We start from the raw sequence: 13,466 nt of genomic DNA on the forward strand, positions 1-13,466 counted from the left end.
GAGTAAATGTAATAGTCCCAGTCATATTCTGCCAGAGCCATGACAAGTCATGTAAGTTATTGTTATTGTAACAGGCTAACAGTCATAGCAGGTGTCCCCACCAATCAGGTGTCTCTTGTCCCTTCCTGCAGTGCAGCATTGGCCAGTCTCAGATGTTCTTTGAGGGAGCTTGTTTCCAATTGGCTGCGGCCCTTCATCTCGTTTAGTTCCACATATGCTGTCTTATAGCGCTCATACGCTGCTTCCTTCTCCTGGAGTAACGGTTAATAGCACATGGCAAACATGTCAAAAGTACAGGAGACATGCTAACTAGACTGTTGTATAATACAGTAGTTATACACATTTGTGATCATTGTTTGTATGTTTTACATTATTGTCCTTACAAATGGCCCAAATAGAAAAAGACCGAAGCATCAGACAGTAAGTACCTTAATGAGGGATTGAACCTCAGACCGTAGACAGCTAATTTCCTTTTGAAGATATTCCACCTCCTTTTCTTTTGCTCTTAACTGAACCTGAAACAGAAATATACCATCTTACTATTATTTCACACATGCACTTGCAGAGATGGAGGGTTTTTGTCTATGGGGAGTACAACAGGGTACATAAAATGCTATTTATTTAGTTGACCGGGGTCCCCCAGGGCTCTGTGCCCTCCTTTTTCCCCCTCTCTATGCCAAACCTCTTTGCTGCAAATAGCCGATAAACACACTCGCAACGTGTCGGAGCAAGGTGACGCGTGAGCTTTTAGATATGCTATTTTTGCTGACTGTTCGTCCCTGAATATGTTTCATCATTCATGTAGTTAAATTGATTGCCTCTGCTACCATTGCACAACCAAGACCTAAAGAACATTGGAGTGAGCTGGCAGGAAGCAAAAGCCCAGGCCCAGAACAGAAGAGGGTGAGATGGAGAGCTCTGGTGACTGCCTGCCACTCAACGGGGTAAAGAGGATTAAGTCAAAGTAAGTCACATTGCACAGGGTTCATATCCTGTCACAAAAGCTTAAATTCATTAATGTATTTCCGGCAGTAGATGGCAGTATGTTCTGCCCCAGAATGTGTCCAATCAGAGGTTGGTTGATGACGCAAATGTGGTCCCTGGGGATATTGCCAAAAGATAAAAATCAAAAAGAACCGTTATTGCCACAGGGAGTGTAATGTGGGCATGACCTGCAATATGAATGACCTGGTTAATTTATTTGTGTTGGGGTGCACGAGGCTCCGACCATGCAATCATCAGAGAACTGTTTACTTGGACGCTAAATAAAAGTATTCCTCGATGAGTTGGAGTGAATTGTAAGAGAATATTAGAGCGGATCATAATGTTCTCTTAATTGACACGTTTACACGAGGCATTTTTATTCTGATTGAGCCGTCATTCTGAATATTAGTGGAATATTCCGGATCTTGTAAATTGCCTCCCAAATTGTTTCAAAGCTCTTCTGCATCAATTCGGTATTTATGAGAATCACAGATCCTGACATGAAATTGAAAGTCCTAACTAAACTCACACAACTAATGTACCACACAACTATTTCAGGTCACTCATTTGTTTTTAAAATACCTCTGTGTCTGGCGCACTACGCTCGGCGCTTCCGAGGGTAGGTAAATCTGACTTCTGTCCTGTGACCAGGAGACGCATTCGACTGATTTCCTCAGAAAGTTTGGCCCTGAGATCCTAAAAGAAGATGTCAATTTTATAATATTATATAGAAAAATTGGAGTTTACTGATGCTGATGCTCTCTCTCTCTCTCTCTCTCTCTCTCCAACCTGGTTCTCTTTGCGGAGCTGGTCCATCTCCCTCTGCTTGGAACCCAGTTCCATCTCTTTGCGTCTGCCACTCTGCTCTGTCACATTCAGCTCCAGGCACTTCTGAGAGTAGTGTTCAGACAGAACATCCAGCTCACTGTGTAAGGAGTCAGCCTGCAGGGGCCTGACACACAGACATTATGGGCTGTCTTATCATGTGATGTCACACAAGTCAAGAGGTCATGGAACATCTAAAGCCTTCGGCAAGATGGAGAATACACAGTACAATCCTAAATGGACCCTCATGGGACCCTCATTGTTACATTTCTACATTCAGAGTTACACATGGATATGTTAACACAAAACATGAATAATCTTACCTTTGTCCTCTGTATGTTTTGTCCATGTGTGAACCCCCTACTGGCGTCCTACTGGTCATCTCTTCTCTGTGAAGCTGTTTTAGTGCCTCCATAGCTATAGTGCAGTGAATTAAAATGGTATGAAGAAAAACAAAAACAAGGTGGCATATGGGTACTGTATAGATAGAAAGTGAAGCTGTACAGCATGTTTGTGGTAAAGGGACCTTCATGCAAGCCATTGCCAGCTAATAGGGTTGTTGTAGAAAATCTTCTGGTTCTGTAGGTGTACGTGTGCAGTACATTTACACCACCTAAACCAGAGCCCCGTTGGTCCCATTGCCACTTTTGTCAAAGTTAGATGTATAAGGTCAGTTTTTCTATAGAATAAATTCTTTGTGGCTACATTAATATAGCTGTACTATATATATTTAAATTAGTAGTACCACATCACTAAGATTAATTCAGGTCTAAAGGTCAGCTTTAGACACAAACACACATACACACTAAAGGCATCCTAAAAAATATGTATGGTTTGGTTTACTGAGAAGTGCATTAATGAGAGCATGTATGCCATGACAGCCTTCTAGTCTAGGTACTGCATGTTCTCAACCCATGGAGCTGCATTTTTAGAACCTCACTGCACTCTGTTATTGCTGTCGGGCATGCGTGATTTGGAATCCCACCAACGCTCCAGGATCCCACCGCCGTTCCAGGATCCAGGACCCGCCTTACCGTGTGTCTGATTGGCTCCCGGGCAGGCATAGTTTTACTGAGGTTAGGTTTAGGCATAGTTTTACTGAGGTTAGGTTTAGGGTTAGGTTTAGGCATAGTTTTACTGAGGTTAGGGTTAGGTTTAAGCATAGTTGCAAAAACGAGAACTGTCATCACAGCGAAAACTGGCCAATCACAGCAGGGTTTCCTGGAGCGAGGGTGGGATTCCAAATCACGCGCCAGGCATATTACCTTTGGTGGCAGCCTCACTCTCCTCCTGTAGCAGCCGGTCCTTCTCTCTCTCCAGCTCCCTGAGCTCCCTGCCGTGTTTCTCCTGCAGCTCCTCCAGTGTTTTGTGATGAGCCGACACCATGGCTTCCAGTTTGGCCCTACAAGGAGCCCCAGGGCCGCATGGACTGTCTATCTCGATCCCCATGGCCACCCGGTCCTTTTTGATGCTCTCCACCTGCAGTCTCAGGGACAGGGCCTGCAGGGACACACAGAAAACAATAAGGAGGGAAAGCGTGGGATGGTGGAAGAAGAGAGAGAGTAGATGGAGAGTGAGGAAGAGGAGTAAGAAGAAAGGGAAAGGAAGCGGTCTAGAGATTTGTTATTGCTCCAGATGTGTATGTATATGCACTGATGTATCACCACATATTGGTATCGGCATTTTTTTGGACATTAACACACTCTGTTCCAATCGGCAGTAGCCGATATTTATATGTTGTTGATAAGCATACATTTTGCACTGGCTATGTTGGTGTGTTGGTTATGTGCAGCATACCAAGCTGTAGATTCAGAACAGTTATTTCTTATAATGAAGATTTATTTGTTTCCTTGGCACAAAAGCCTGAAACAATAACACCAAAAACTAAATAAACAAATATCAGTATCGGCTTTTGTGGTCTTATCTTATAGATAGAGTACATTCATGATGTAAATGTTCTCCATTTCGGTGTTTCCTACCTCCCTTTGAAGGGCTTCGGCTGTGCTTGATTTATTGGTTTGGGCACCATTCACAAATGGAAGAGCCTCTTTGGAGCTAGATTCATTAGCTTGGGAACCAATCACACAAGAGATGTCCAGCTCTGGGCTTGCTCTTGATTGAATAGCCGATTGGCAGCCAATGGGAGGCTGGAATGCGTCTTGAGCGCTTGATTGATGAGTCTGAGCTCCAATGAGAGACGACACAGGGATGTCCCTATCATGAGATATCCTCTCCAGTTCTGCCCACTTCTCGTTGACCTCTGAGTCTACGGTGTCAATTACAGGCACAGGGACACTTCCCTTCTTCAGCTCAACCGAGTCCCACCTGCTCCTGCTGCCCATCTCACTGTACGGGACGCCCTCTTCAAACCACTTATTCCTATGTTCCAATCGCTTTGCTTGCTCTCTGTCCCAGCCCTCCCCGGCTTCTCTCTGACTGGCTGGATATAAGCCAGATGGTGTTCTGTCCAGGTCCGGGTCTACAGAGCCATCTTGGTAGTGGTCAGCATGATCACGAGAGTTAGCAGAACGAGAAGGTTTATAGCTGGAGTCTTTGTGGGTGAGCCGAGAGGGAGGTTGGCATGGCGACGCGGGGTTCTCTTTCTCACGGCCGGTATCTGATTGGCTGGGGTTGGAATCAGGGGAGAGACAAGAGGATAATGTTACCCATCTTAGCCGTAATAATAGACTGTGTCCAGTACACAGTGGTCCACAGATCATATTGTCTGCATTTCTTCACTATGTTCTGGAATTCAGAAAATGATCTTTGCAACATCTGTTCTCCATATTTGCCAGTGGATTTTGAGTACATTCCGTTATCCAAAAAGACATACAAAAGCGTCAATTACTGATGCTACATCTATCATTCCCTCACATGTCTATGAAATGATAGCAAGCATATGATATTATATATACATCACACATGATATATTCTGTAAGTGTTGGCAATACTGACAGCATTTGATATAACTTGCTTTGTAATAGGCTCATTTACAAAGCCATTTTTTTCTTTTCACTTTCAAAGTTAAAACAACACTGAGGACTTTTACTCTGTAGGCTATATTAGTAAGACCTCTACTTCAAGAATCTAATTTTCTCCAAAGTGCTTCTTGGAAGTGAGTGAAACTCGGCACCCTTTTCCAGCAGGATGTGCTCCTTGGAAGTAAAGGCAGACTCACAGTTTTGTTGCTGTATTGAATTGCTGTCATTTAAACCACTGTTCTCAACATCGGTTCAGAGGAGGACCACCAGGGGTCCAAGTGGACCGCTACGGGTCCATTTGGTTCAATCAGAGAGTTAAATTAACGCTGATGATTTTACAGTGTAGATTGGGGAACCAGAGATAAAAAAAAAATCCCCAAAAAAATCACACTTGTGTGAAGTGAGGGGCGCCTGACTTATAGAAGCCTGCACTTATATTATATGGCAGGCCGGGTCACTTTCATTCATTGCAGATTTACTGCCACAACAATATACATTACAAGACATGAATGCTGCAGTGTGTGTAAAACAAAACCAGTCACAATATTTATATCGCCGCACATGGAGTCACGTTACATTCACTGCCGTAAACAAACATTAAAAGTCCATAGACTTTGGCTGCCATATGACGTCATTTCAAACGGCATACGGTGGAGGGGCTATAGCGCCTCTCAGAAAAAGACAATATATCAATCCGGGGGTCCTTGAAATTAAAAAATCACACCCGTGTGAACTGAGTGGTGTAAGGTCTTATATAGACTGATCAGCTGTGGTCTGACGTAATGTCTGACGTAATGAAATCACACCCGTGTGAACTGGGTGACCATAGCAACCATGCTCATTTTTTGGTACGAACAGACAGACAGACACGTAAACTAACAAAGCCAGTTGTAGGAGTGGTTTACACCACTCAAAAATGTGAGAATCACTGGTTTAAACACAGCATGTAACAGCAGTGCAAACAAAGTACACGCGGCAAGCACAGCACACTGTGTTCAGACTCACTGTGTGTTCGTCTGAATGACCTGCTTCAGTAGCTTCACCCAGTTCCGTCGCAGTTTAGAGGTAGTGGCAGAGAGACTGAACACTGTTCTCTTTGTCTGGAGGAGATGAAACGATAAGGGGAAAGAAAAGAACGTGCACAATTAAGTCGAATTTATGGGCTTCGGTGAAAAATGTCAATTGTGATATATATATTTTTTGTTTTGTTTTTGCTTTACTGTGATCGGTGTCGTGATCGGAGCGTTCAACTGAACAAATGTGGGTTATTTTTGTCGAGACGCAACACTTATTTGCCAAAGCAGAAATTAGGCCTTAATTAAGGAAGGAAGTGAATATAGGCAAAGCATGTGACTGCTGTGTTTGGCTGCCTACTGTCTGTTACAGTCTGTGTAGTGTGTGTAGAGCACTTTTTAGACTTTAGAGCTACTTTCAAAAGGACCAGCTCAACCAGATCTACCCACCAAAAAAAACAATATATATATATATATATTATCCCATTGCTGAAAATACATTGCATAGAATGCTATTCATTTCAGTGGAAGTTGCTCAGTGGCGTTTTGAAGCAATACTTCCGCATTTGCCAACCAAAGTTTGGTTGGCAAATGCGGAAGTGCAACCGGAGTGCTCAATGTTAAAGCCCAGCTGCACTAGCCTGGTTAATAAACCAGACCGAATCAGCCGTTGGCAAAAAAAAGTTGCCTACCAGCGGATTTCGGTCTGGCGAGGCTCAGTAGCACGCCTCTTTCCTACAATCGAGAACAGGTCGGACCAATCGGGACACGGTATGCAATATAGGCGGGCTTTGGTACAGTGACGTTCAATGCTTGAGACTTTTGACTGACAGTAGCTCTGACCAATTGCGTCAAAGAGAAAATGTTCCCCGGGAAATGAAATCCAAGTGGAGCCAGCCCAGACTGATATACCGCGACAGTGTTGTGTGATATTAGTCTGGCTTATTAGCCAGGCTACAGCTGCACTAGCCTGGCTAATAAGCCAGACTAATATCACACAACACTGTCGCGGTATATCAGTCTGGGCTGGCTCCACTTGGATTTCATTTCCCGGGGAACATTTTCTCTTTGACGCAATTGGTCAGAGCTACTGTCAGTCAAAAGTCTCAAGCATTGAACGTCACTGTACCAAAGCCCGCCTATATTGCATACCGTGTCCCGATTGGTCCGACCTGTTCTCTGCTGTAGGAAAGAGGCGTGCTACTGAGCCTCGCCAGACCGTAATCCGCTGGTAGGCAACTTTTTTTTGCCAACGGCTGATTCGGTCTGGTTTATTAACCAGGCTACAGCTGCACAGGGTTTCCTCGTCATGAATCCACGGGTCCGCCTGCAGTTCAAGCTCCAACCACTAGGGCCGAGTGCTTCAATGCTGGAGAGCCTCACTGGGGGCTTGGTGCAAAACACTTGAAAACAAAGTATTGCATTTTGGTTTTGAGCTGGCAGGCCTTTTTTATGTCAATCAAGTGAAGTCACCTTAATTCAAGTGGCAGATGCCAAAAATAGTTTTTGATTCATTTAAATGATATATGTTTAGGGGCATGTCATGTCACTGTGGTATACATGCACAGCCTGTGTGATCTACTCTACAGATCACGATCTGCCCTGTGTGTGTGTGTGTGTGTGTGTGTGTGTGTGTGTGTGTGTGTGTGTGTGTGTGTGTGTGTGTGTGTGTGTGTGTGTGTGTGTGTGTGTGTGTGTGTGTGTGTAAATTTGCATAAATACATTTATTTGCAAGCCATAGTTCTTCTCGATATCACATTCGGACACATTAACACAGGATGTTAGATCAATCTCTCCATCCAGGTCACCTGACTGCAACACAATGAAAGGAATAAAAGATTACACAACTAAGATGAACATGTTTTGAAAAGGGGCACACATAAATTGAACACTTGGCATGAATCTCCCATAGTGTATAATGCTGCAATCGTTTATTGGGTGGTGTATTTCAAGGGGTTTAGGTCATGACCCAAGTGGGCATGAGAACATTAAAATGGGTCCTAAAACTGTTGAAATGTTATACATACACTGTACAAATACAAACATTACTGGCTGTGCTATCCACAAAGCCTTCAACATTCCTGTGAGGTTCCTGTAGGGCAGGCCTATATAGCAAGGAACATATTTGAATCTTACCTCTGCCTCAGAGTCTCTGTAAAACCTCAATGAAGTATCACCCAAGACAAACCAGTGTTTCCTCCACTGTTGAACACACAGAGGAGCCAATTTTCACCACTTTCATTTAAAGCTCAACAGTTCATTAAGAGTTATATTCACTTAGTGTAAACGCAAACATCTTCTTACCTTGCCATTTCCATCGAGTCTGGACATCCATCCCTTAAGATGAAAAAGATCCAGCTTCAAGCGAGACAGAACAAAACAGTAGTCACAGCTATGAACTGTACAGGAAACTGAACTGAACTGTTTCTGTTACAAGTGTTAAGTGTCCTAACTGTTGAATTTCCTTCTTCTGAGACAGAGGCATGCTGCACTCAATAACCACCAGTGGTGGAAAGTACATGTACTCAAGTACTGTACATAAGAACAATTTTCAGGTACTTTGACTTTACTGTAGTATTTCCAATTTTCATTACTTTTACTTTTACTCCACTACATCTCAGAGGCAAATATGGTACTTTTACTCCATTACAATTATTTGAAAACTTTAGTTACTAGTTACTTTGTAGATTTTGATTATTATTACAATACATACATTATACCCACTTCAGCACTATTTCGGCCATTTGAAAATAGCAGATCTAAAAACTCACACTGTTGCATCGTGACTCACTGTGAGCTTGTAGATCTGCTATTTTCAAGACATTTTCATACATTTGAAAAATTCTGCATATGACACATGAGTACTTTTACTTTTGTAACTTTAAGTACATTTTTATGCCAATACGTAGATTTTGAATTCCGCCTTTCACTTATAACAGAGTATTTATATATTGCAGTATTGATACTTTTAAGTAAAACATGCGGGGGCAGTGTCTTGAGTATACAGGGTTTGATGAGGTCTGGCCATATACGGAGCGTGTCTTGAGTGTACAGGGTTTGATGAGGTCAGATCAACATATGGAATGTCAGAACAGGTCAGCTCCATATATGGAGATCTAAGGGTGGCAGCAGGGGAAGTGTCTTGAGTGTACAGGGTTTTATGAGGGCCCAGGTAGGGCCGGGCCTTAATTTTCGGGCAGATGCAGATTAATGCAGATCTAAGTGATGATCCAGTCTTCTCCATGTATTGCTATCCAGGGTTTGATGAGGTCAGTGTCGTGATCTTCATATATGGAGACGGTCATATATGGAACGTGGCGAGGCGTGACAGTCTGACGGCAATATATGATGGCGTGATGGAGACTGACAGGTTTTGCAGGTTTTCATAGTAATCTGCGACCTACAGTCGCAATGAGTGAAATAGAGTCTGTGTTCCAATCGATCCAATGTAGTTATTATTTATTACAAGCTCTTTTTTTATACTTTTCATTTGTTAACTGTTTATGTCATCTACAAGCTCACAATGTCACACTGCGATGCATTGTGAGCTTGTAGATGGTAGAAGTGTATGGGGCATATAAAACATAAATAATTGAATTATGTAGATACCAGGTTTCTGACCATAAGCAACGGGCGGCATACAAATGTTATGCATAATTGAACATGAAAACACATTCTGAAAACTAGCACTGACCCCACAACAGGAAGCACAATAAAGAGGAACTGAGACATCACTCAAAAGAAGAAGAGAAGTGAAATAGAAATAGGCATATTTTTGTCCTACACCACCCCCTCATTTTGTAGTAAATATGGTTGGACTTATGCATCTCAAAGCATGCAAGACAAGTCGGAATATATGAACAAAAGATAACGGAAAATACTTACTGTGCATACATGTGGTGCCCAGTATGACATTGTATGTAAATAACAGAAGAAAATAGGGAGGTTCCAAAGTTGTATTTTAAAAGTTAAAATATTTTAAGGTATGTTGTAATGTTTGTAATGCTGCTTTGTACTGAACCTAGATTTTGTACGATTTTGAAAAACAAATAAAAATTTGAATTATAAAAAAAAAATAATAATAATAATATTTAAAAAACTATAAAACATTTCAAAGTGAAAAGTACAAACATACGTGTCCACAGTAAGCTGGATTTTGTTTTACAATTTGAATGGATTTTCTAATTGAACGTATGTAGGAGTAGTTAAGGCGCCAAACCTTTGAGGAGAATATAGTATAGAAATAGTGTAGCATATCTTGAGTGCGTGCGCTTGCTGATGCTGCAGCAAGCGCATACAAAATATGACTATTTATCTCACACAGAAGAAGTAGGTCTACATTTGAAACAGTGACCTACCCTATAACCTAATATGTCTCATGCATCTGGTGGCTGTGTTCCATCATGTGAAGTTTTCATTTAAGTGGGTTTATGTTTGTTATGTGATCATTACATTACATCATCATCCGGTGAACTTTTTAGACCATCCCACAAGTTCTCTTCTTGACATTAAAACGCTGAGCTTGCGGCGTACATTATAGTGTGTGATACATCCTAGAAGCTATTAATAAGCATGATGCATCAACGTGAACATTCTGCCCTGAAAACTATAGTGCTAACTAATAGCTTTTTCTGCAAGGTGCTTCCATACAGGTGGGCCCCGCCCCCGCCTGAGGTGAGAACTGAACTAAATGTCAGGGAGCTTATAAAGTATTCATGTATGAATAAGTCATTTCTTTCTTCATTGTTTTATGAAGGGGTTGAACTCTCACCGTTTGGCTATCTTCTGGTAGACCCCGATCCTTTCCTCTTGATGATCTGTGCTTTCCACTTTTATCTGAACCCTAGTATGGAATATGAGGGCAGATTGTGTTTAATACTATATATATATATATATATATATATATATATATATATATATATATATGTCTTTCTTTCTACAGTACCTGTGAGTGAAGAGATGTTGTTGACTGCCTTCGAGACATTCCATCATCTGAGTCACGATATTTCTCCCGCCTGTCTCTCCCTCTCTCTCTGCCTCTCCCTCGCTCGTCTGACTCAACTCTTGAACTGGACATATATGTTTCATCTTGACATCTTAAAAAAAAGAGAAAGAATGAATGTAGGAGCATATTAGCTTAAAATGCAGACAAAAACCGCAGCAGCATCGTTCTATGCAAATCTTTCCTGCTAAAATGAACCTTCACATTCCTCTGTAGAAACTCTATAACTCAAGGACATACTACATTATACTTTTTATACTCTTTTTATATGACCAGAGTGCAATTTATTTAGTTTTTAGCTCAACTATAGCAAACCTGCTTTGAAGCTAATTTGAAAGCAAACTGACATTGAAAACAAAAAGTCAAAACGAAATGAAAAATCACACCTGTGTGAACTGAGTGGTGCAACTCCCCTCTACCCCCCCCCCCCCCCCTCTCTCATTAGCAGGCAACAGTGCAGCACTATCTCTCTCTCTGTTTCTGGCACAACAGCGCCACTTTTGCCCCTACTGGTACTCATAGTCACACACATAGGTTAACACACAGTCTGTCTGAAATTTCTTTATTAGGAACAATCCCTTGAGATGAACCATCTCGTTTTCAAGGGGGTCCGCGATTCACAGTCACATAGGTTAACACGGACATTGCTGTTCCTTGGAGTGCACTCAAAAATAAAAGCTTATAAGCTAATATTAAATAACTCCATACTGCCCACCTAGGTGTTCTTGGCCCCTGGGCCCTTCGTGGGCTAGGACTCTGGGTCCTCCTCCTCAGCCCTTGTAACTCCTCCTCTGAGTCCATGTTGAGTTTTGGAATGTCAGCAATCTCGATGTAGTCATCAATGGTCATTCCCACCTCAGATTTAGGTCAGATTTACATTCAGATTTGTGTTGTTGTTATCATGGCCATTATAATATCATGTTAATAATAATGTTTGTCGTATAACATACAGAATACTGTATGCCTTTGAACAAAACAAAATGCAAAGCGATACAAATAACAGCAGCAGGTATACCTCTTCAGCTGCTACCTCAGATTTCTTAGGTTCTGAGGTCAGCAAGGCGCCCAAGCCGCGCGCCATGTTGCTCCTACTCCTGTCACTGCTAGCTTTATTATTGCTGTTATTAACCTGATCCGTTGCTCCCGGTGCTGCATGGGAGTGCAGCGAGTCGGCGAGACGTTCAGAATCCACGGCCCGCCTCGATGGAGAGGAGCCATGATGAGAGTGGGTGGGGCTGAGTAAGGAATGTGAGGAGCCGTGCCAAGAACCTTGAGCAGGGCTGATTCTCTCCTCCCGAGAGTAGGTTTGTTGTGTTGTGTCAGGTCTGCTGTCCCTGGAACGCGGTTCCCTCTCACTGTTTCTATCTGAGTAGGTTTGTTGTGTTGTGTCAGGTCTGCTGTCCCTGGAACGCGGTTCCCTCTCACTGTTTCTATCTGAGTAGGTTTGTTGTGTTGTGTCAGGTCTGCTGTCCCTGGAATGCGGTTCCCTCTCACTGTTTCTATCTGAGTAGGTTTGTTGTGTTGTGTCAGGTCTGCTGTCCCTGGAATGCGGTTCCCTCTCACTGTTTCTATCTGAGTAGGTTTGTTGTGTTGTGTCAGGCCTGCTGTCCCTGGAACGCGGTTCCCTCTCACTGTTTCTTTCTGAGTAGGTTTGTGTTGCGTCAGGTATGCTGTCCCTAGAGCGGGGCTCTCTCTCACTGTTCCTATCTGAGTAGGTTTGTGTTGTGTCAGGTCTGCTGTCCCTGGAACGCGGTTCCCTCTCACTGTTCCTATCTGAGTAGGTTTGTGGGGTTGTGTCAGGTCTGCTGTCCCTGGAACGCGGTTCCCTCTCACTGTTTCTATCTGAGTAGGTTTGTGTTGTGTCAGGCCTGCTGTCCCTGGAACGCGGTTCCCTCTCACTGTTTCTATCTGAGTAGGTTTGTGTTGTGTCAGGTCTGCTGTCCCTGGAACGCGGTTCCCTCTCACTGTTCCTATCTGAGTAGGTTTGTGTTGTGTCAGGTCTGCTGTCCCTGGAACGCGGTTCCCTCTGTGGAATGTGGTCGTGTGTGCCGTGTCCACTCCTGGACGGGGAAACATGATGGCTATTGCGTGTTCGAGGAGACGCTTGTGATCCCTGATATGAGTTGAGTTGAATGGCTGCGGAGGATCCACGGCGAGAAATTGATTCCAGATTCTTGTACAGCTTCTCAGAGTCTAAGCTGTGACCGTTTGAAGCTTGGGACGGACGCCTCGACTCTCGGCTGCGTCCGTTCAAAGTGCCGTTCTCTAAGTGCGAGGAGTCTGTACGCTTGTGATACGGGCTGGCGCGAGAGGGTGAGGCAGGCCGAGACAGAACGGAACCCCTCCGGCGTGATGGACTGGACCTGCCCGATGTCTGCCGAGATGCAACGTGCGATGGAGCGTGCGACGGGGCTTGAGACATGGGACGACTCCTAGAGTGTGAACTCCTTCGTTGGGATGCCGGCGGAGATGCTGTCACTTTGCGGTCTGGGCTCTTGGAGTAGTGGCGAGTTGGAGAATTTTCTTGCGACCGTCTGAAGTTGGAGTGGTAAGAGTATCTCTGTGGAGACTCACTTCTCCACGACTCCTGCGAGAATGTATCCGCAGTCCTCCTCTGGGATGGGACACCAAGATTAACAGTCCTGTAAGGGACACAGGCTT

The 13,466-nt window shown here is 43.5% G+C and overlaps 1 protein-coding gene and 1 long non-coding RNA gene across 2 annotated transcripts; both read right to left on the reverse strand.

The window, feature by feature from the left end:
- Positions 1-37: 37 nt before the first annotated feature.
- LOC306921884 (TRIO and F-actin-binding protein-like) lies at positions 38-8,188 on the reverse strand. The gene is made up of 11 exons (XM_079499190.1): positions 8,108-8,188; positions 7,940-8,005; positions 7,526-7,615; positions 5,796-5,890; positions 3,789-4,434; positions 3,075-3,309; positions 2,133-2,226; positions 1,774-1,936; positions 1,567-1,680; positions 429-515; positions 38-251 (listed from the first exon to the last, which is right to left on the reverse strand). Exons 1-11 carry the CDS (start codon positions 8,132-8,134, stop codon positions 105-107), a joined length of 1,764 nt encoding a protein of 587 aa, XP_079355316.1. The 5' UTR covers positions 8,135-8,188; the 3' UTR covers positions 38-104.
- A 2,392-nt stretch (positions 8,189-10,580) lies between these two features.
- LOC306921892 lies at positions 10,581-11,660 on the reverse strand. The gene is made up of 3 exons (XR_013789852.1): positions 11,521-11,660; positions 10,749-10,899; positions 10,581-10,646 (listed from the first exon to the last, which is right to left on the reverse strand). It is a non-coding gene; the product is annotated as an uncharacterized lncRNA (long non-coding RNA).
- Positions 11,661-13,466: the final 1,806 nt, after the last annotated feature.

Source organism: Electrona antarctica (assembly GCF_951216825.1).
Source record: "Electrona antarctica genome assembly, chromosome: 4".
NCBI classification, from domain to species: Eukaryota; Metazoa; Chordata; class Actinopteri; order Myctophiformes; family Myctophidae; genus Electrona; species Electrona antarctica.